Here is a 23965-nt window from a genome sequence, read left to right on the forward strand (position 1 = left end):
GTACTTTGTGTTTAATGCTAATAAGCAAATGTTAGCATGCTAACACACTCACATAAGACGCTGAACATGGTAAACATTATACCTGCTCAACATCAGTATGTCAATATTGTCATTGTGAGCATGTTAGCCTGCTGACATTAGCATTTCGCTCAAAGTACAACTGTGCCTAAGTACAAGTAGCATCAACGAGCTGCTACCATAGCTGTAAACATGTTCCTTTAATTTGTCAGTTGTCTTTAAATGGGATAATGGTGGTGAGCAGATGTTTGTCCCAAGATGGGAGGTGTGTCCTCACATAACAGACTTTTGAACCCAAAATGTGTTGGAGTACACACACACAGAAACCCCTAATGTGAAGAAACAAAAAATGGCGATTTGATGGAATCATGATGCTGATTATCAGGGAGTTAAATTTGATCTATGTGAAGCAGGTGAAGATCATCATTGATTAGTCCCATGATGACTTATTAACACAATAATGTGAAAATATCGTGGATGAGGCAGTCCATTCACCCATTATGTTCATTCTCAACAAGGGTTTTTATAACAACGCCCTGCTTTCCTTGATTAAGAAAATGTCTGAGATGTGATAAAGACATCAAACAAACACCAACGTGTCTCTTTCTCTGCTTTATTCGAGATCCATCTTTATGGGTTTTTTTGGTAAAAAATAAAACAAATTTGGCGTACAGATACATTCACTTGTCACAGATAAATGTGTTTGCTTGACTGCAGCGTCAGTTCCACACTTTATCAACACCTTCCTGGAACAGCAGAGATACTGTCTTGGAACTTTTTTTTCTTTTTTTTTTTAAACTAGAGTCATACTTTTTCTATACATACAAAAGAAACCGAAGAAGAGAGAACTTAAAAACCACCTTAAGGCCCAAAAAAATAAAATCTTTCCTAGATTGTGTTAGAAAAAAATAAGAACAAAAGCAGCTCAACTAGCATGCATGGACAACATTTGTCAATAAGCCTCGAGTACTTTGTAGGAGGAGAAAGGTTTAACAAAGTGATAGTCCAGGTTGCCGCAGTGAGGGCACTGCTGGACGTTGCTGTACTCTGAGAAATACTGCATCCCGACCCGAACGTCCACCACCGGCTTCCCGCAGTGCTTACAGTTGAGACGAGCCTGAGGACACATGGAGAGGAGAGGGGAGGCAGGTCCATTAAACAAACTCCAGTATTAGTGTCGATCACTACAGGAAATAGCGTCCCATCACCTCTGACATTTTGTAGATTCACAGCTTTTTTTTTTTACCCACTTTTAAATGAACTGACTCCACTCAACAGAGGTCAGTGTTTGTACCTGACAACACGGTGAAGCAGCCAGTATGTCGTAGGTGTACATGGTGCCCAGTTGGTGCCAGCTCCCATCCCAGCGTGACTTGCACTTGATGCAGACGATCTTGTGGACGCCTTCTAGACAGTCCACACAGATGGCATAGAGGTGCATTAACCTGCCTGTTAGAAATGAAGAAATATAGTTAGTTGTTACATTGACTAAATAGCAAGAACAGTTGGTTTGTCTTTCCGCAGGAGTGGCTTATTTATAAGCTAAGAAAATCGATAAAATAAACTTTTGATTATATTTGTGGCTTGATTTGCTTCTACGCTGCAAGCAAAATCAGATCAGTGCTTCTGAGTCTCTTCATGTATGGATCTGAGCAGCCTGAGTGACTAGACAGTCAGAGAAGTTGATCATTACTGATGATATTGCTGCTGAATTTCCGCATAGATGTGATTTAATTTCCTAAAGAAATAAAAGATTAGCAAGTATAAAAATGCATTTTCTCTCCTGTTCATACTGGCTATTAAACGATTTCCTTCAAATGTGCTTTCAATGTAAGTGATGGAGGCCAAAATTCAGTGTGTCCACACAGTCATTTTGTGCAAAAATGTATTTAAAAGTTTATCTGAAGCTTATATGAGGCTTCAGCAGTCTGAGTTAGTCATATCAAGTGGATATCTGACACATTTACAGTCTTTTTAGCATCAAATTCCCTCTTTGTGTTTCCTCAGACAGTGTTTCCCTGTTGAGCTGTGGTGGAAGTATAGTAACAAAAAGAGGAACTTTGGCACTGAAAAGACTGCAATATTGAAAATCTACTTGATTTGACTCATTTGAACAGCTGAAGCTTCACATTAGCTTTATATAAACTTCAAAAATATTTGCACAGAAGGAAGACTGTGAATTTTGTCACCCATCACTTACATTGTAATAAACAGGAGGAATGATTATGGCAAGAAAAACCTATTTCAATGTTCATTTGGGCTCCTGACTGTTGTTTTAAGAAAGACTTGAGAACCCATCCTTTAAAGTCCATCAAACCAAAGTTACAGAGGAAACACAAAGCAGCTTACTGTATAAATCACTGTATACATAAATGTAGTCAGAGCCACTCTAACATAAATCAGTCACAATAGAGCCATGATTTTGGTGTTCTGGGGTCATTTTCACAAAACATCCCGAAGCTAAAAGTAGCTTGTAACTGGCTGACTTAGGAAAAACTCTAAAAATAAGGAGTATGTCAGTCCTAACTTTAGGATTCCTACATTTTTGGTCTTCAGACTAATTCACAAAGCATTTTAGGGCTAAAAGTAGCTCCTAAGTCTGAGAGAAGTTAGAAGTAGTCCAGAGGACTCCTAAGTTGCTGACGCCTGCTCACAAGATGCAGGTAATGTGCCCCCTTGCATCCAGATTTTGGAAAAATTCAACAATAATGAACTTTGGAAAGCATTTTTTGACATCAGGATTCAATTCAATCTGTGTACCGAAACATTAAAACAATAGAATAACACCAGAAATAAGGGTTGACACAATTCTCCACTGGAAAATGCAATTCAACACTGAGGAACGTAATGCCAAGATACCCTCTTAATGCTTTTGTTTGCCAGTTGAAATGTAAATTAAATAATCACCAACTGCAACAAATAAATGAATAAAGCTGATTTCATGGTCATTGCTGGATTCTCCGGTAAAATGGACTCTATATGTAGAGTTATCCAAACAATAGTATCAGTATCAACATGTAGATGGTGTTTGTTAAATACAATCTACAGTACAAGTAAATATTTTACCTAATTTCATTTATGAAATCTTTCTATACTACACATATACAGAATCTATTAATCCTATTCTATCTATTTAATCATGCTGCTGTTTAACATTCACTGACACAGTCCAGTCACCTGTCAACCAATCACTGTGGAGATAGTGAGCAGGTTCATTGATGAAACTCTTAATTAGGAACGCTAACGAGGACTTAGGAGGACTCCTAGTGGTAAGATAAAATACTAAGTGAACAAGGCCCCTGATGTGTTTTCAATTATTTTCATTAGCGATTAATCTGCAGATTGTTTTTCAATTAATCAGTTATTCGTTTAGTCAATGAATTGTTAAAAAAATGGCATTCACAATTTCTCAGAGGTCATGGTGATGTTTTTTTCAGAGTCCAAAAACTTAAAAGACATTCAATTTATTGCCATATATGACAAAGAAAAACATCAACATTTTTAAAAGATGGAACCATAAAATGACTGAAATGATTAACTGATTATAAAAACAGTTACCGATTAATTTTCTGTCAATCGACTAATCGATTAATCGCTGCAGCGCTACTCCACACTTTTCTATCTTAAAGGGAAAAACTTTGAATAAAGAAAGCAACAGCCACACTAACAAATCTTAATCAAACTCCATTGTTTAACTGTACCTACATTTCTATTCAGCCTGACAAAAAAGCATGAAAAACTGAATAAATCATCCTTTCATATTGATGCATATCAAGCATCATACATATCAAAGCTGGTGGGCCAGCACATCAAAGAAGCTTCATGCGGCCGCTGTGCTGATTCACATTCATGCTAGACTGTGCAGAAGCCAGAGGAGAGTCTTTCTATGTCTATATACACAGTACAGATGGGCTCATTGATTGTTTAACCAGTTGCCTTTATGCAATGGAAAGCTAAGTTTGAACATGTTGGGTAGAAAACGAATATCAAATTGAGGAACGTAACATATGAAGATTTATTTGTAACCACTAAATATGTATAGTTTTCTCTAATTAGCAGCAACCTTGACTGCTTCATGTGTTTTTGTTGCACTATGCAATAATGTTGCTTCTCAGATAATTAAATACTGCACCTTGTTGCATTCAGGACCCACTGAAAAATGATTTAAATGTCACAATCTGAAAATGACTGATGGAACAGTTCACAGCTTGTAGAAACTGCTTAATTTAAGGGCTCATAAGGCAAAAGGGTTTGTATGCACTGCTTTATACAAACTGAATATAGTTTAATTAGTAAGGATTCAAAAGATTCAAAGCTTTTATTTATCATATACTTATATAATATGTGCAGTGAAATGCAGGGAGGCATACTCTTGAGGCTCTGCTGAAAAGGCTACTGTGCAATAACCAATAATAATTAGAATAAAAGTAAGAATTAGAAATATAAATATAAACTATAAATATATGTAATATAAGTATTAAAGTGTATAATGACCCGATACATTTACATGTTTTTTTATAGTAATATAGAATAAACAGAATTAAAATGTGTGAATTCTTATCTTCTAAGGTTATTACAAATTCAACTTGATAGTTGAAAAAAAAAACAATCTCACCACAAGGTCCATTTAGTAGCTCTTCTGGAGCTTTTGATCGTTATCACACGGTCTTCCTCAGCAGACAGAGTTGCCCTCTTGTCAATGAATTGCAGATGTTCAAATTTCCATTTCTTAAAGTGCTCAGAAAAATGGAAATTTGAACGTTGAAATGTTTAAATTTGAATAAATGTAACTGAACCCAGTATTATAACAACTGGACAAATCCATTTAATGAGGAAGAACATGTGTTATGATCGAAACCACCGGTACAGCTATTAAATCAGTAATGAGATCGTTTTGTGACCTGCGCTGTTCCAAGTCAAGAATAAACTTTTAGTCTCAGATTTGATGGGTGTGTGGTAGATTATTTTCCTCATTTCCCATGCTCATATATTTTTAAATAACATGTGTTTCTCAGCATCAGTTTGTTTGCACAGGATGAGACAAATAAAAATCTTTAATTGTGGGTCTTTACTTTTTCATATTTGTGAATCTTACTGTATGTGAACTGTCATGTACAAAATATTTGAACTATGTCAACTTCATCCACCGTGTACTGGTGTGAAATAACCTCGGGTGATGACATGATCTTGAAAGCGGGTCTGACCTTGCAGGTGGCAGGGGACGTCGTACTCAATCTCGTCATGGCGTGAGGGGCTGAGAAACAGTGTCCCGTCCACCAGAGGAAACTGTTCAAACACAGGCAGCGCCCGGTGACACAACGCACAGTTGACCACGTTTCTCTGGCTCGCACTGAGGGCTGACAGGATAAACCTACAGGACGAGAGTATGGACACAATATGAAACAAGTGAACGGTTCAGAACTTTTCTCGATGGTTTTAGTGAATCTTTCAAAACAAGCTGAGTAGAGAGGCAACGATTAGTCGATTAATCAGTTAGTCAATCAATAGAAAAGCAGATGTTTTGATAATCAATTGATCGTTTTGAGTAATTTTTAAGAAAAATGCCAAAATTCTCTGGTTCCAGCTTCTTAAATGTGCATATTTTCCGGTTTCTTTAGTCTTCTATGATAGTAAACTTCATATCTTTAGGTTGTGGACTGTTGGTCAGGACAGAACAAGACATTTGAGGACAACTCTTGGGCTTTGGGAAATGAAGATCAATATTTTTCACTATTTTCTGATGTTTTATAGACCAAAAAAATGAATTGATTAATCGAGAAAATAATCAACAGATCAATCAATTGAAATTTTTAGTTGCAGCCCTAAAGCTGAGTAATACTAAACCTAAAAAGTCAATCCGATGACTAGGGGTGCTTTCCGTTTGGTTGACATGGCTCATTGTCTCCCTCTCCTCCTCGCATCTTAGCTCCTCCAAACAGGGATGTGAAACACAAAGGTAAAGACACAAGCATGTAGGGACATTCCAGTGTCCTTTTGATGGGATGGCAGTTACTCAGGACGCATCTCAACTGTCAAACAGTTTAAAAGAGAAATAACTGGTGCCTGATGACAGCTGCTCATTTACTGATTATAGATGTCCTGCAGTGTCTGGCTGGTTTCTTACTGAGGGATCAATAAAAACAGCTATAAGTTGCATAAATAACAACTAACGAGCTGCTACGGAAATTAATTGGCAACTATTCTGATAATCGAACAATCATTTCAGTCACTCTTTTAAGGACAAAGGCTGAACATTTGCAGCTTCTAACTTGTGAGAATTTGAAGCTCTTCTGTGTCATACATGATAGTAAACTGAATATCTTTAGATTTTGGGCTGTTGATTGGACAAAACAAAAATATTTAAAGCTGTCACACTGAGCTCTAAGAGATTATAACAGGCATTTCTCACTATTTTCTGACATTTTATAGACAACATGATTATTGATCTATTGAGAAAACAATCGGCTGTCTAATCGGTAATGAAAATAATGGTTAGTTGCAGCTCTAGTCTGATGTCCTGTTTTAGTCTCAGGCTGATATTATGGGACTAAAAATGATCATTTGCTGTTCTGCAGCACAGAGAAAGGAGGACAGGAGGAAGAATAATTAGCTGGATGGAAAGCACCCTACACCTTCTAATAATGTATTTTCTTTTGTCTCATAGTATTTTAAATGCTGTTTCAGAGGCTTAAACATAAATCATGACTAAGCATTCAGGTTAATTTAGCCAAGTAATGATTTTATTTATAACACAGACCCAAATTCAATCAAATCTTTGCAGCAGTGTTTCTCTTTTATTTTTTTTTTACACTGTTTATAACATAAACATAAAGGAACATTACTGTCATGGACGCACAGTGTCAAAGTTAATCACATTATACTGGTTGGCCTTTTGCAACATCAAAGCCATTATGAGCGTTCACTGTGTTATGGTTAAAGCTGCTGGCACTGAGGATAAACCTCTGCTATTTAAGACGGATTCCAAACCAAATAAACTGTATCACAAGCAAGGCTGTTAAATTCTGCAAATTGTCACTGTGATCTTTCTGGAATTTGGAGCAATAACACTCTAAATTAGCAATTAACCTCCAGAGATTATGTTTTACGGTGATGCTAGAGCTGCTCAGAGGTGTACTGAATGAAAGAAACTTATAAAAACAAGGCAATTTTGTCATTTTAACAGCAGAAAAAGAGTAAAAAAATGTTTTTCTAAATCTCAATAAAATAGTTGTCTTTATATATCTATGTGCAGATACGTGTTTATCAGATAATTGACAATCAGGACTAAGAAGCAGAAGAACAAATTTTATGACAAATAATGAAAAAAGGCCTACCTGCGCAGCTCTTCCCCCTGGCCTGCCTGGGCATCGTCCTCCATGCGGACGTGGTAGGTGTTGAGTTTATGGCGAGGGATGTGGGTGAGGAGCTCCGAGAGGTCCAGCCTCCTCAAGAACTGCACCGGGTGAGGGTGGGCGCCGTCACCCACGCTGCCGGAGGTGAGCCGGTGGTGAAGTGGGAGGGCGAAGGACAGCGGCAGGGGGAGAACAGACCCGGGGGAAAGATGGGGACCATCGGGCCCACCGCCGGAGACTCCCATGGAGCAACCGCCGCTCCGGCTGAGGGCTCCCCCGACTAAAAGGTGTTTCCTCTGCGTGTCCATGTGGACAGCTGATTTGAGGAACTCTCCCAGCTGACGGGAACCCCGAAAACCTGCTGCTCCCCCTCCTGCTGCGAGGACAGCAGTAGGAGAGGAGAAGCCGGTCGGAGGAGACTGTCCCGGGGAGTCACATGGAGACTTCTGAGGAGGCCCCAGAGGAAAAGCTCCTCCTGCTGCTGCTGCTGCTGCTGCTCCTCTCTCTATAGAGTTCTGACGGTCCACTGATTGTCTGCGAGGTAGCTCCTGACTAGACGCTCTGTGAGCTACTTTACCTCCTCCTCCTCCTGCCAGTGGCTTGCTTTTCTTGGGCTCCTCAAAAAGCCCGTCCCCAGGTCCCGAAGCACCCCCACTGGCCCCCGTCCTACCCGTGCTCCTCTCAGATGGCTTCTTCTTACGCTCATCCTGCATGCGCTTCACCTGATACCAGTCGGTGTCTTTCTTCAGATGACCCTGGCCGCAGCGGCAGGAGCAGAACCTGAAGGCCAGGTCGTAGCCTTTCTTGGTCCACATGTTCTGGCGGCACTGCTTCTCGTTCCAGGAGCGCGCCCGGCCGATGCAGTTAAACTGGACAAGAATGGAGCTCTCCCACTCGTAGAAACACTGCAGATGCATCCAGTTCCCGTAAGGGCAGAGCTCGTTGTTGCACAGCACCCGCTGGTAGTCGTCCTTCTCAAGGTCAATGGACCGGGCCAGGCTGCAGCCGAGAGGGGTCGCACACTGGACCTCTGGATGAGTAAAGACAGGAGGGGAGACCGGAGAGCATCATTTGATGTGTTCTCATCAAAATTTCACATTTATTTTACAAATTATACAGCTGCAACTAACAATTATTTTCATATAGATTAACTGGAAGATTATTTTTGAATTAACTGATTCATTGTTTAGTCTTTAAATGGTTTATAAAGTTTATAAAGCTCACAGTGACATCCTAAAGTCCAAATATATTCAATTTACACTGAAATAATTCTCATATTTGAGAAGCTGTAGACCAAACAATGAATCGATTAATCGAGTAAATTCATTTTGTTGTTCATTTTGACATTATATCTCCACAAAGCACTGATTTAAATGGACAACAACACAATTGAAGCTGTCTCTCCATCAGATATTACATTCGCAACATCACCAGCATCACACAACAATAAATGCAAATGTTTTTTTAAGAAAAGGGGGATTTCTGTGCTCTTGCATCAATTTATGAAATTCAACTAGGCCGCCCACCCGGAAGCCTGAGAGCAGCTCTATTCAAGCTCTGCCAATTATTGTCAAGTCTGGATGTGAATCAAGCGAATGTGGGCACTCAGTCTCTCTACAAGGAGCAGCTCATGATAACACACTGTGGGTGTGTGTGTGTGTGTGTGTGTGTGTGTGTGTGTGTAGGGGGATAGTTTCCTCCTTCCTTTTCCGGTACACTGTCAGCGTTTTTGTGTCTTTTCTAAGTCACCACATAACATTTTTAGCATCATTTTACTGGAAAAACTGATAAACGTCTACATTTAGTTAAGAGTTCAGCACGAATGAATCTTGAGATGAGTCTTGCTTCGACACAGAGACGCAGGAGTAAACAACAGTTATAGTAAGATATTTTCTAAGTTGACTTAACAATACATTTATTTGAATGTTCTGAAAAGTAAATGTATACATTTGACTTAAAGGATAGGTTCACGATTTTGTGCAAAAATGCATTTAAAAGTTGATGTGAAGCTTATATGAGGCTTCAGCAGTCTGAGTTAGTCATATCAAGTGGATATCTGACACATTTACATGTCTTTTTACCATCAAATTCCCTCTTTGTGCTTCCCTGTTGAGCTGCAGTGGAAGTTTAGTAACAAAAAGAGGGACTTTGGCACTAAAAAGACTGAAACGTTGAAAGATATCTACTTGATTTGACTCATTTGGATGCTGAAGCTTCATATTAGCTTCAGATAAACTTTTAAATCTGTTTTTGTGCAGAAGGAGGACTTTGGATTTTGTCCCCCATCAATTACACTGTAAGTATCTGCTCACTATGTTCTTGAGTAACTGATTAATCATTGATAAATTGCCAGCCTATTGATTGTGAATAAATTCATCAAAAGATCAATATGTGAGGTGATTCTTTTTGCTGCTTTTTTCCCTGACTTTGTTCTGTTTTTTTTTCTAAAGGCAGAACACGCGACTGAATTTCATTGCAGGAGAAGCCACCTGTTTCCTCTGTTAACTCATTAAATGGTTAATTGTTAATTACTAAGATATTAGAAAATATTAAAAAGGCCCATGGTGACATATTATAGCTTGTTTTGTATGGCCGACTGCCCAACACCCAATGATAATTCAGTTCACTTTAATTTAAGACAAAAAAGCAGCGAATCTCACAATTGAGAAGCTGGAACCATCAAATGTTTTTGCATTTTTGCTTGTAAAATGAAAATCACTGATCAAAATAGTTGATTGATTAATAGTTTCAGCTACATTTCAAAAGGATATTGCATATGATGACTAAAAAAAATACTTTTTACAGTTCTGAAAAGTAAATATAAATACATTGCTTTAGGAGTATTTGTTCATCATTGTAATTATAAAGTCCATAACTTATGTTATATTCCCTAATATAATTCCACAGTAATATTATAGAAGTGCACTAATCAGTGTTTTACCCTCATAACACAATACAGTTATAACAGATCTACATAAAAAAAATCTCATTACAAAGTAGTAATAGACATAAAGATGAGCAGCGGATTAGTTCACATATGAGGTGAGACGGTTTTCCAAAGTCATAGTCAGAAACTACATTTGTACCACATGAAGTGTGAGTGCAAGAAGCTTGCAAGGGTGACTTTTTCAAGCTATTTCAAGTCTGTATGGGATGAAGTTGAACTTGAGTGCGCAGACAAGCGGTGAGGTGTCAGTATTACCCCTGAGGAAGGCCACAACCAAACACTGTGTGGACAAGGTGCGCGTCAGGAAAACACAGCTGAGGCCTGCACGGCAGCACACACACACACACACACACATTAAGTGTAAGGTTGGCAGCCATCGGTCAGTAATGTGCATGTAATAATATTCACAGAATAACCGCACTGTGCCATTAAAACTTAAGACTACATCTCACAACAAGCCATATTATGTTCATAGGTGATATTCTTTTTTTTCTCCAAGAGTAACAAGAGGACGTGCCAAACTCCCTTAATAAATCTGACAATTTAAAGATGTATTGCTCCTCAGGCACTAATCGAACCTGTTAAATCATGACTGAACCGGATTTACAAAACAGCAACAGCAGCTCTCCACTTCTGCTCACATCCGACACAGCAAGCAACACCTGCTTGAGTACATTTCCATCGTGTTTGCTCGCTGTTCCCACAAATATACTTGCACCAAAACACACCACAGTGGCGCTTAAAAACAGACTGTAAACCAGCTACACAGCACAGAGATCTCAGGGCAGCTGAGCGCCAGCTACTTGCTGCTTCATGTAAACACAGACGATCAAAAAACCCACATCGTTTCATAGAAGGCCTGAAGTCGTGATCGACCAGTGTAGCCTGTGTATGCCGATAATCTGACAACCATTAAACTGCTGTATTTTTTAACCCAAGTTTGGCACGGCTGCTCTCCAGATAAGAAAGAAGTGTGGAGTGGGGGACAGAAACATTTGCAACGTCGCAGTGCATGTCTGTCACAGAGCTTCCCCTCGCAGGAAGACAGGCAGCATCAGCAAACTTCTCCATCTGTCCGCTTCCTCTCTTACCGCTCGAGCGCTCGTTTCTGGGTGCAGCCGCCGCGGCTGCGCCTCCTGTTGCGGCCGCACAGGCTCCATTTTCCTGCTCATCTCCGCTACTGTTAGTGCGTTTGCTTTTCTTTCCCTTGTTGCTCTTCTGGTTGGGCATTTTACAGGATTCGGGTGTCAGTGTTATTTTCGACCCGTATCAACGACTGCTGTCAACGCTGTCTGACATTTCTGTGGACTCCATTTGTGCAGAGGTGTTTTTGCAGTGTGCTGCTGTTGTTTTTCGCCTCCTCGTGGACGACAGGCCTGCTTCTGTGCAGCTCTGACAGCAACAGTCATGAGGAATAAAGCTGCTATAACCTTTCAGGACGAAGGCGTGTCCGTCTCTTGTTTTGATTCCTGCTCTGCTGCTTTCTTCCACCCCCTGACGTCACAGGACCCCCGGCATTGGTTGTCAACGTTTTATGATGCGTTCTCGTCCTGTGGGAAACCCCGTAATTTACAGCTTTAAATGCTTCCGTTTATTTATTTTATTTTGAAACTGAAACGACGATTACAAAAATTAATCAATAACCATTTGGCAGTGGCGGAAAGTATATTTGGTCGAGTACTGTACTTAAGTACAATTTTTAGGTACTTTACTTGAGTATTTCCATTTGATGCTACTTTATACTTCTACTCTACTACATTTCAGAGGGAAATATTGTACTTTCTACTCCACTGCATTTATTTGACAGCTTTAGTTACTTTTCAGATGAAGATTTGACACAATGGATAATATAACAAGCTTTTAAAATACAACACATTGTTACAGATTAAACCAGTGGTTTCCAACATTTTTGTCTTCTGACATCTTACAAAAAGCAGTGTGTAGTCGGGGTCACATTTCAGATGTCTATGAGTTGTTAACAGCTCCACCAAATAGTGATTTTTCCCTCTAAATTTCTCACATGGTTTCATTTCAATAAATGTTCAAATGATCCAATATTTCACCAAAAACCAAAGATTAGAGAAAAAGTCCAAAAACTGAAAACAGATTTGTGTATCAGAACTTTGTTTTTTCTTCTTTTCTCTCCCATTAATCATCTCAAGACCCCTCAGATTTATCTGGTGACCCTTTGGAGGGGCCCGACCCCTAGGTTGGGAAAGACTGAATTAAACTAGCTAACTGTATATAAAGTAGTTGAAATCAGCTCCACCTCCAGCAGCTACAACAGTAACATGCCGCTCTGATGCTTCACTATTAATAATCTAATGATGTCATATATAATAATATATCAGTCAGAGGGACCAAACCACTACTTTTACTGCAATACTTGAACTACATCAAGCTGATAATACTTATGTACTTTTACTTAATTAGGATTTTTCATGCAGGACTTTTACTTGTAATGGAGTATTTTTACATCTCTGTATTGGCACTGTACGATCTGAGGTACACCTTAATGAAAGAAATGTTATGTTTAAGAAGGCATTTACTTTTTCCTTAAAGCAACTGAGCATTAAAATAGCAGATTTTTGAATAGAGTTTGGCCTGGTGGTGCTATGTACCAGGGTTAATTGCTGCAATCCTACAATGTATTGTTGCTTTTAAGAAATCAGCAGACTTACTTCAAGCTAACAAATCTTTTTTCTTTAAAATGTTTGTCTCGTTCAATTGCTTTTGTTCCCTTCTCTCGCAACAATGGATGTCCCTCATGAAATAAATTTGCTGGTGCAGGAGATTCAGCAACTTGATTTTCCTCTCTCATTAATCATCTCATGACCCCTCACATTTATCTGGTGACCCTTTGGAGGGGCATGACCCCTAGGTGGGGAACCACTGGACTAAACTAGCTAACTGTGTATGAATAGCTACAACAGTAACATGCTGCTTCAGTATTAATATATAATAATATATCAGTCAAAGGGATGAAATTAGTATTTCTCCTTTAACACTTTAAGTATACTTGGCTGATAATACTTCTGTACTTTTTGCATAAGTAGAATTTTCAATGCAGAATTTTACTTGTAATGGCGTATTTTTACATTGCTATTGGTACTTTTACTTAAGTAAAGGATCTGAATGTTTCTTCCACCACTGACGTTCGTAAAACCAATTAATCCTTCTAAGCACACATGTAAAACATTTATGAGTTCCAGCCTCTCAGATGAGAGGATTTTTTTGCTCTTACATAACAAACTGAATATCTTTGGGCTTTGGGATGTTACAAACAAACAAACAAACACTTGAAAACATCACCTTGGCCTATTGGGAAGTTTGTTTAGTAACATTATATTTTGACAGCTAATAGACTAAATGATAAATAGACAATCACAACAATAACCATCAGATCAATCAATAATGAAAATAACGGTTAATTGCAGCCTTATTGTGTTTGTTTGTATATCATAGGATAATGCAAATGAGCTATTGTTGTGTACACTTGCTCAGTTATTGACCACAAGATGTGATAGAAAGCTCTGGAAAGAGCTAGTAGACTTTGAGTTATGATTCTTTTTTCAAACTACTGTTTCCAAGGTGATGAATTCACATTCACATTCAAATGCTTTCACATTTAACTGTAACATCTAAAATGGAAATTCATGGGTTGCAGGAGCTAAAAATACACAGATGGACTACAAAATGAAACTACACAGAAAAAACAAACAGCCATAATAAGCATTCATGAGTGTCATTGACTGCTGTCGGTTACAGTGACAAGTCAGTGACACAGTTTTTGGTTTTCTATAACAAAAAGTCACATTTCAATCCAGACTAGTCTTGCTCATAACAGTGTCTTTACATTAAACCATGACATTACAGCAAAGAGCCGAGTGATGGCTGAGTTATAATGATGAGCAGCTCTTTCGAAACTATTTACTGAATAAAGCTGAAACTACAGCATGCTAAATTGCCTTTCTCGGTTTTAAAACACACGCATGGCGCTCATGGGAAAGTTTACAGAGAACAGTTTCAATAATTAGACAAGCAAATGGACAAAAAGTACCCAATATTAATTCAAATAAGATTATTATCTCTTACTTCAGTGGGTCTTTAACCTCTTAATCAACATCTCCTAAATCAAGTTTTTGGTGGCTGTATCAACAATTAGGTTAATTATTTTTAATTTAGCTACAGTGTAAAGTTTGTTTGAAAGCTCCTTTTCTTACCACATGTGAACTGCAATAAAATTATCCAACTACTAGGCAAGACCTGAGATCAGGAGCTACACAGTTCATTTACTTTTTTTCTTTTGTTTCAAGTAATTTCAGTCATGTAAACACTTTGAGGGTGCTGCTTCCAGATGTAAAGCAGCTGTGTCACATATTCCCACAGTACCTGAATGCAGCAGCAGACTCAGCTAAGAGAATGGAAACTGGGGAAGTGGATGAGAAGAGGTGACCAGTGTCACATACCTGTGGGGAGGCTTTCACTGCCTTATTCTGCTCTTATGACAGCAGATATTTCATCAGCCTGAGTCATGATATTTCCAGGCTGAATTCCTTGAGAAATCTTTCTAGCATTGCAATGAAAGTATATTTACTCTTTAAATTATATGAGGTAACTGGAACATTGAAACAAGCCCCACAGGAAAAAAACATACATAAATCAGAATAACCAGCAAAGAAACCAAAGGTATTTAAATTTGACCAAAAGGTTTTTCTAGACTAGAATGAATGAAAAATAAGATATGACAAAAATAAGCTCTTTGCACCTCTCAAGATTAAAAAATTAACACATTCTGATGATGCAAATGATGGCGCACGTCCCATCTCAGCTGCACACTCAAAACAAATAGTCTATCCAATTAAGCGAGTTAAGTCACTAAAGAAAACACACAGAAAAGCAGCTTGAAGGCTTCAAGTGTAAAGATTTTATTTCTGAGTGTATTCCACAGTAAACAGAAACCTGTTCTTTTAGGAATGTGTTATTGCCAATACAAAAGTCAGTAACGACGCACTTCAACACATCATGCAGGCATCCCACTAGATCACAGATATGGAACAAAGTGGAAATGGCTCCAAGTATTGGCACAGCTGATAATAACTTTCTCCTCTTGTTAAATGTTGCCTTGTAATCTGCATTTGTGTTCAAGAAGTCATCTGAAACTCATTCATAGAGCAGCACATAGTGAGTGCAACAGCAGGATAATCTTACATTTCCAAAATGACAGTGATGCAAGCAGCGTGTTTCTTCCTCACTCATGATTTATTCCATCATTTCCACAACTTTTCTGACTATTGTCTCCTCTGAAAAACAGGCTACTACAGCACTTAACTCGTTACTTGTATTCTGATGATTATATTTCACATGACTGATCTTTTCCAGGCTACTTTTAAGAGACATTCATACAGTTTAGCTCATTAATAATTTCAGTTTTTCTAGATTTCAACAAATGATCTGTCAGAAAAAAATAACAGACACCTAAAAGATATTCCTAAGTTGATGTGACAGCAGTGGACGTGAAATGGGTCTTATAAAACTTGCAGACCAGGAGAGTCACAGAGTTGATAATGTGCTTCTCTTAACTGTAACACCAACAAAGCCTGATATGTAATTAAAAAGTAGACAAGGCTTGATATTATGCAGATGAGGACAACAGCTGAGCTTGTTGGTGCTTCTGGTAGATATTAAAAATAATCCTTTTCTCTCACATCCAAATTGCGGCAGCCTCTTAAAGCTATGGAGTCCCAAAGTGTTCAAAACTACATAATTACATAAGACGTTAAAAAGTAAACATACCAAATATGAAATATAATCATTAATGATTATAAAATGTTAAATCTGATTAATTTTATAATACATTTCATCATTTTTCATTTCAATTTTGTCCCTTTTCCGCAGTCTGCTTCAATTTTGTCCAATTACCTATGAATGCCACTTTTTCTGTTAATGAAATGAAAAAAATATGTTGTTATTTCACAATTTGATGTTTTATTACAAATTTTGTCTGTGTTTATTTGTTTCATAACGTCTCATTTATTTATTTCATTTGCACCACTTTGAGTTTCCGTACCGAGCTGGTTGTGCTTGTGAATGATATTTTGGCAAATAAAGAAAAGGAGTTTTTTCTTACGAAACAACCAGTAAAAGACCCACAAATGATTAGTTTAGAGGGAAACTAATCAAAGTGATTGTGCCTGATCTGCAAGTTTCAGTTGACCTACAGTACAGAATATAAAGTGGTAAAAACAAAAAAAAGGGAAGAAAACTATAAATGCACATCTCTTGTCACTAGTAAGACATCTAATTTAAGCCACAGGACATTAATTAAACATATTTTGGTTGTGTTGATTTTGGTCCTGAGAAACATTACAAATTCATCATTTTCATTTGGCACCAATCACTCTGTAATTATACACTAATAGAAATTGCACAGTAAATACATTCGCCATTTGCTTATCGACTAATTCTCCTTAGATATTACAAAGATGACAAGAGGTTTTAGAATTTGTTTAGAAAAGAAAATTCATCACTGATCATATATAAAAAGATGGAATAAAAACTACTCTAGCACATTGTAATGAATACAAAAAGGTGCAAAAGTGTCTCTTGAAATGCACTTGTCTTTGTAGTTTCTATGAAGGAATTGTTCTTAGATTTCCAAAGGAGCTCGTCTAATAAGGTCTTATTACAAAGTCCAGAGGTAGTAAAAATGGCTCATGTAAACAATAAATGGAACTGCCATCTGGTGACACTGTTGGTGGACACACACTACCTGTTGTTTTAAAACTGCACTAGATTTACATGTGAACACACTCATCGTATGAAATGATTTTTAGTTCATGATGTCGTGATACTGAGAAGAAGAATACTAATATAGTGCAGCTTTAAAAACCAGTAGAAACAATTCGTAAATATCACAATGCTTAAATTAAACCAGTGAAGAAGTAGTTTGTATGACACAGATTACAAGTCGCTAAATCTAACCAGCATCATGTCCTCTGTGTTCCACTGAACCCATTTAAAGTCCGGTCACACCAGGAAGTGGCAAATTCATCAGCTCATATACATGAAATATGTGTTTCTAGAGGCTCGGTGACATACAGCAGTGACTACTTGCAGTGCAGGACTAGTTGGTAAACATGCTAACGCTAGTCAGTCACAATAGCTCCCTCATCTTATTCCTATTTTCTCTGTTTTATGCTGTTTACTCCCAGGATTGTACATCATTTCATTAAAAAATAATAAAGATTGAGTTGGTTGCTGATGGGACAATAAATTCACAGTTTATAGGAGGTTAAATAATACAGCTAAGAAACTACAATAGCTTCCCCCCTTTTTAGATTCTATGGCTCTCTGTTGTTGCTAAATGTTTTGATTTCGCTGTGAAATTTTGTTCTTTCAAATGCTGGTGTGACCGGGCTTAAAGAGAGGCGTTTGGTTGTATTAGTTAGCCTACACTGAAAATGTACAGAAATTAACAGATGAAAGCGTCACACAAAATATTACATTCCTGATTTGTGCGTTTATAGTCTTAAAAGTGTATCAAAACAACAGTTTCAAGCCCTGGTTGATAAAACGGCAGCGCCTGAGAAAGGGAGAAACACCACTTTTCCTTGTCATCTGAAACTGTGAATATGGCTGTTTTTCAGCCCCCGAAGAACCGAAAATATACTCAAATACCTTTTTTTGTGACTGATTTTGTTTGGCACGGTGAAATCAAATGAAACTGACATGCCAGCTGGGTCCAGAAGTATACTGTTAGGTCTAATCTGTTTGGTCACTGTGTTTGAGTTCAAATACTGAGCCTTATACACGTAGAAAGATAATTGGAAACAGAAGCTTGGTGACAAGCCGGTACACTGCAGAAGCTCAGTATCTGGAAAGATTCAGTCAGACCCACAGCTGCTAGAGGCTGTCTGGTTCCAACAGCAGCCTCATTCTTGGAGCAGGATGATATCGACGTTGTCGTGGACGCCCTGGAGAAGCAACTCGCCTTGAAAGCTGATCACCTTCCTTTTCTTGGCTGCCTTCAAGGTGCCCACCAGCGCCTCGAAGATATTGGCACAGCGGTCGTCATTAAACAGCACCCCGAACTTCACGCTGGTTTGCCCATCAGCATCTGAAATAAGAAGTTGATAAAGTTATTTCCTAATAGATGGATTATAATCTTAAAGCTGCAGTAACTGATTTTTTTTGGACCACCAAACAAGCTGTGAACACAACACTGATGCTCTATCAACTGTTAAGTACACGTGCTAGTGCTAAGTAGCCTAGCTTAGTGCTAAAGTTCCTCTTTTTGTTACTATACTTCCTCCGCAGCTCAACAGGGAAACACTGTCCGAGGAAACACAAAGAGGGAATTTGATGCTAAAAAGACTGTAAATGTGGCAGATGTCCACTTGATATGACTTTTAAATGTATTTTTGCACAAAATGACACACCATCATGGCTCCCCATCATTTACATAGAAAGCACATTTGAAGGGGATCTTTTAACAGCCGATATGAACAGGAAGAATGATTACAGCAAGAAAAACCTCTTTCACTCTTCATATGAACACCTGACTGTTGTTTTAAGACACACTTGAAAATTTGTGAACCTATCCTTTAATGTAAAACAATAGTAATTCAACCTAGAAGTAGCATCTTTAGAATCAACTGAAGGACTATGTAGTGAACATCAGCAGTGAAAGCCACCGGAAAAAAAAGCAGCATCCACAAAAACAGAAAATCCAAGAGGAAACAGCACAGCAGTGAGCGCTCGCGCTGCATTCAAGACAAGTCGGCAGATTAAGAAACATTCATGCATGCCTAGCCTTGTTGTCACACCAGATAAATGCGAATTACACCGCAGCTATTATTGTCACGTCACATATTTGAAGTGGTATGTTAACAAGTGAAACCAAACATAGAGTGTTTAGCTCTCTTTTTAAATTGGCTAAATCGACTGTGTTGATGTTTATATTGGATTTGATTTAGATGTAAGTGCCAGTGATCGTCGCTTTGCAGTCATTTCACAACCAGTTTTTTTTTGGCGTACTGTTTTTCTCACACAGCAGGAGATATTGTAGCGGTCAGAAACCTCTGATATGATGTGAACACAGCATTGGCACCAAAGAAAGAGACATAAAAGGCTCATCAATTTTTAACAATTTTCTACTGAGAGGCTGAAAAGAGACACAGGCAGGCCAAGGGACACTTAAACATTTATAAGAGTTATTTTAATGGTAAGTACGAGTACAAAGCGTGAAAGAGACCTGATTATAAAAGATTAAGAAGCTGATTTTCACATTTATTTTTAGAGCTTGAATGTCATATTTATACTGTGATAATTCAATAAAATTGGACTATTCAAGCATTCAGATACTCAATTTCTGTATAGTCTGTATAAATAACTGCATTGACTCCAGTTTATTTATGTTTCCAGCATTAGGAGTGGTGAGCTAGAAATACTGATCAACATCAGACGATTGCATGTTTATGGTTTATTAGAATTCACGGCATGAACTGGCTTCAAAACTGTTCAGCTATGCCAAAGTACTCCAGGAACACAGAGGATTAATCATGTCATCCTCCAGTATACGGAATCATAGCCTGGACTCACTTTTACTGCCAAGTCGCTGAATCTCCTGCACCAGCAAATTTATTTCATGAGGGACATCCATGGCTGCAAGAGAAGGGAACAAAACCAAGTGAATGAGACAAACATTTTGAAGAAAACAGATTCTTTGTTAGTTTGAAGGAAGTCTGCTGATTTCTTAAAAGCAACAATTCTTAAAAGCAACAATACATTGTAGGATTGCAGCAATTCTCTAGTACGTAGCACCACCAGGCCAAACTCTATTCAAAAATCTGCTATTTTAATGCTAAACATCACATTTCTTTCATTAAGGTATACTTCTCAGTTCAGCATATGTTTAACCTTTACTTAAGTAAAAGTACCAATACATCAATGTAACAATACTCCATTACAGATAAAAGTCCTGCATGAAAAATCCTACTACAGTAAAAGTACATAAGTATTATCAGCTTGATGTAGTTAAAGTATTGCAGTAAAAGTAGTGGTTTGGTGCCTCTGACTGATATATTATTATATATGACATCATTAGATTATTAATACTGAAGCATCAGTGTTAGAGCAGCATGTTACTGTTGTAGCTGCTGGAGGTGAAGCTAGTTTCAACTACTTTATATACAGTTAGCTAGTTTAGTCCAGTGGTTCCCAACCTAGGGGTCGGGCCCCTCCAAAGGGTCACCAAATAAATCTGAGGGGTCATGAGATGATTAATGGGAGAGAAAAGAAGAAAAAACAAAGTTCTGATACACAAATCTGTTTTCAGTTTTTGTACGTTATCTCTAATCTGAAGTTTAGAGGGAAAAATCACTATTTGGTGGAGCTGTTAACAACTCATAGACATCTGAAATGTGACCCCGACTACAGCTTTTAAAAGCTTGTTATATTATCCATTGTTATGTTATTCATCTGAAAAGTAACTAAAGCTGTCAGATAAATGTAGTGGAGTAGAAACTACAATAAAGTACAGTACTTGAGTAAATGTACTTAGTTACTTTCCACCACTGTGTTTAACCCACCATCAGCAGCAAAAATTTCAACCTAACCGACGTCATGTGCACCTAGGATAAACAATTATTATAATAATGTTGATTTAAATGAAGTTAAGTGCTGCTTGGTGATCAACTCTTTGCCGAATTTTCCAAAAGAGGGTAGTAATTAAAATAAAGTCTTAACTTTTATTCTAACCATGATTACATTTGATTGTCAGCAAGGCAATCCCTATTTAACCTGATTAGTGGACGGAGTTTGGGGCTTGTATTATAACAGTATTTAATAGGACTGACTGTGAAGCCAAGAAGCAATGTGCAACGTAACAAGCTACAGCATGAACAGGGCGGACTATCATTCATGCGGAAACGCTTGATTAGCAGCTCCCAGCTAACCATCACAGGACACAAATGCTTGCTGTAATCCATGCATTAAAATGATCTATGGTCATTCTTACTGGCGGGTTAATAAGTCACAATTCAACGACATTTTAGATGACTTTGAAATGGAAAATATTCCACTAAGCAGCAGACAGGAGCTGGCCGGTAACGTTAGCTTTAACGTCAGACAAATGATCCGCTGGCAGAGGACTGACGAGTTCAGACAGACAAACAGAAAAAAACGATTTTAACACAAATCCAGTTTAGATGTAACGTTTACATGTTATATTTACCTGACTGTCTGTGGTTCTTCTCGGTTTTAATAAGATGATGGACGACTTCCTGATGATTCGGCGCCGGTGGTGGATAAAGTTGCTGCGTTCAGGGTTTGCTCAGAATCTTCCAACTCAAGTCTTTATAGAAATGACGTAAGCCTGGTTTTTGCTTAAAGTCCTCCTCCACTCAAAAATATTTTTTTCTTCTTGTTGCTTCAGCCGAATGTTTGAGCTTCACTGTGCAGAATGATGTATGTTCAGAGTTTGTCACTAAAAGGCTGTTTTCACATTCATCTGCTGAAAGTGGAAAGTTTCTCTGAGCTCATTGAAAATCTGATTTTAAAGGGCGGGCCAACAAGCATGATTTGTGATATCACAACTAGTTTGAAAGCCAATCGTGGTCCAATATTCAATTTACACAAGTGTGATGTGGAAACTTGAAGTCTCCAGTGCACAAACACTGAGAATAGACTTTACAGTGACGTAGGAGACATCTGGTGTTCAACAGGAAAACTTAAGAAATCAACAATATTTACAAATTCATATATTCTGGATTTTCAATGAAGGAGAAGGAAGAGATGTCATTTTAATGATTTTAACATAGTAATTATACTTTTTTTGTGGAAAAAAACATCTGACACACATTATTGTTCCAACCAGTGTGTTTATATGTTTTAATATATGTCTGAATGGAATCTTTACATAAACATTAACACACTGTCATGTAAACAAATGAAAGTGCTCACATGCTGAAACTTAAAATCAAGATAACATTACCAACGTTTGACCCAAAAAATATGAAGCAAAAGGTTTTCTTTCTTTTTGTCAAATTGCTGTTTTCAAGCTCAATACTGAACCCTCAAGCTCACAGACACTTAAGTTATCACCCTTGCTACTCTGAGAATGCATACACCTCAGTGACTGTACATAACAGATGTTTCCAACACACCAGACTTATTAAACATTCCTATAATTAAGGGATATGGCAGCAGGTTTCCTAAATGTTGGCTTTTTTGTTTTACCGCATTTGGGTCTGTCATTGGTCCCAAATTTCCTATTGTACTTGAATGCCACACGAATGCTCATCTGACTTCATCGTGACACAATACGATGCTTTCAAATGCACTGCCCCATATATGGCATTTTAGAGGTAGGAGAGATCTTGTGCTTATGGTCTGCTTCTGCAAACAAATTACCTTTTCTAGTGCTCCAAGAATGGCTGACACAGCCAGTTAAACAGATGTTCAATGAGTACAGAAGCCAAATCCCACTTCAAAATGCCAAGAGCTTTTGATACCAGGCCACCAGAAAAAAATGTATGTGCTGATGAACCAACACCTAGAATACAGTCACTATCATTATTAACACTTAAAGGCCCACCTAGTGCACCGTATTACCCGATTATATGAGCATGTAGGCACTTAAAAGCACAAACAACTCACAAGTGTGGATGTTCAAATGTCCCATTTGTGTACATTTTGAACACATTTTTCACTTTTCTGAATTGAATGGCTCCCAGCTTCTTTTTTGTGTTGTCACTACTGACCTGTTTAGGAAGCCTACTTTTCCACATTTTTGCTCTCACACCACAGCAGCTCATCAACATGACTCAGATCCTCCTTTTGTCCATCATCTCCCTCATTACCTTCCTCCTCTCATATTTCATCTTCCTTCCCTCTCCTTCCTTTCTTGCTCTCTTATGCTTTCCTCCTTGTCTTCCTCACCCTTCGCCCTTTCTCCACCTGCATGCCATTCCTTATTACAATGTCCCTGAGACATTGTAATTGTCTCACCAGCGTGCTCTGCATTGTTGACTTCAGTGTTCCTCTGACTCACTGACTTTTACACATAATAATGCTGTCATTGACTTCATCATACTGTTTAGAAAGCCATGTCTTCCTGCAAAGTGTGCTTTTTAATCCAATATGATGTTTTTCATACGTGATACATAAAATATGAAACACGTGTACTTTCATTTTAGTTTAAAAAAACAGGTAAAATAAAGGTAACTTGATTGTTTGAATGTAATTTGAAAGTTATGCTGTTTGTAATTTGATTGAAAAATATGAAATAATATTTTAGAGCCAGAACGATACATTGGCTTGATTGTCGTTGTTGTTGAATATTATAAGCCGATTTTACTTTATCAAAGATGTATAATATCAGTGAAAAGTAACAAGAAATTGCAGTACAGAAATGCCAAAGATACAGTTTGAGGTAATGTAGAAACTGTGCTGTTGTTACATAGTTTGTCCACTAGAGGGCACAGACAAGTTTGTTTTTTTCAACAGTAAAATGTCCCTCCATAGCTACATATCTTGGTCTCTAAGAAAATCAAAAAGATCCTTATATAAAAAATGTTTGTTTATGTTATGTTTCTTTAAATAAAATAAAAACAAATATCAACTAAAACATGGTTACTTGATTTTT

General features: G+C 37.9%; 2 protein-coding genes across 2 annotated transcripts; both read right to left on the reverse strand.

Moving 5' to 3' along the window:
• Positions 1–112: 112 nt before the first annotated feature.
• Positions 113–11801, reverse strand: heca (hdc homolog, cell cycle regulator). Its single transcript, XM_044377400.1, has 5 exons — positions 11409–11801; positions 7353–8400; positions 5223–5389; positions 1313–1467; positions 113–1135 (listed from the first exon to the last, which is right to left on the reverse strand). The coding sequence occupies exons 1-5, from the start codon at positions 11545–11547 to the stop codon at positions 971–973; spliced, it is 1674 nt and encodes a 557-aa protein (XP_044233335.1). The 5' UTR covers positions 11548–11801; the 3' UTR covers positions 113–970.
• Positions 11802–15221: 3420 nt separating this feature from the next.
• Positions 15222–21662, reverse strand: abracl (ABRA C-terminal like). Its single transcript, XM_044329559.1, has 3 exons — positions 21554–21662; positions 19921–19983; positions 15222–18436 (listed from the first exon to the last, which is right to left on the reverse strand). Exons 2-3 carry the CDS (start codon positions 19979–19981, stop codon positions 18252–18254), a joined length of 246 nt encoding a protein of 81 aa, XP_044185494.1. The 5' UTR covers positions 19982–19983; positions 21554–21662; the 3' UTR covers positions 15222–18251.
• Positions 21663–23965: the final 2303 nt, after the last annotated feature.

This window comes from Thunnus albacares, chromosome 16 (assembly GCF_914725855.1).
Source record: "Thunnus albacares chromosome 16, fThuAlb1.1, whole genome shotgun sequence".
NCBI classification, from domain to species: Eukaryota; Metazoa; Chordata; class Actinopteri; order Scombriformes; family Scombridae; genus Thunnus; species Thunnus albacares.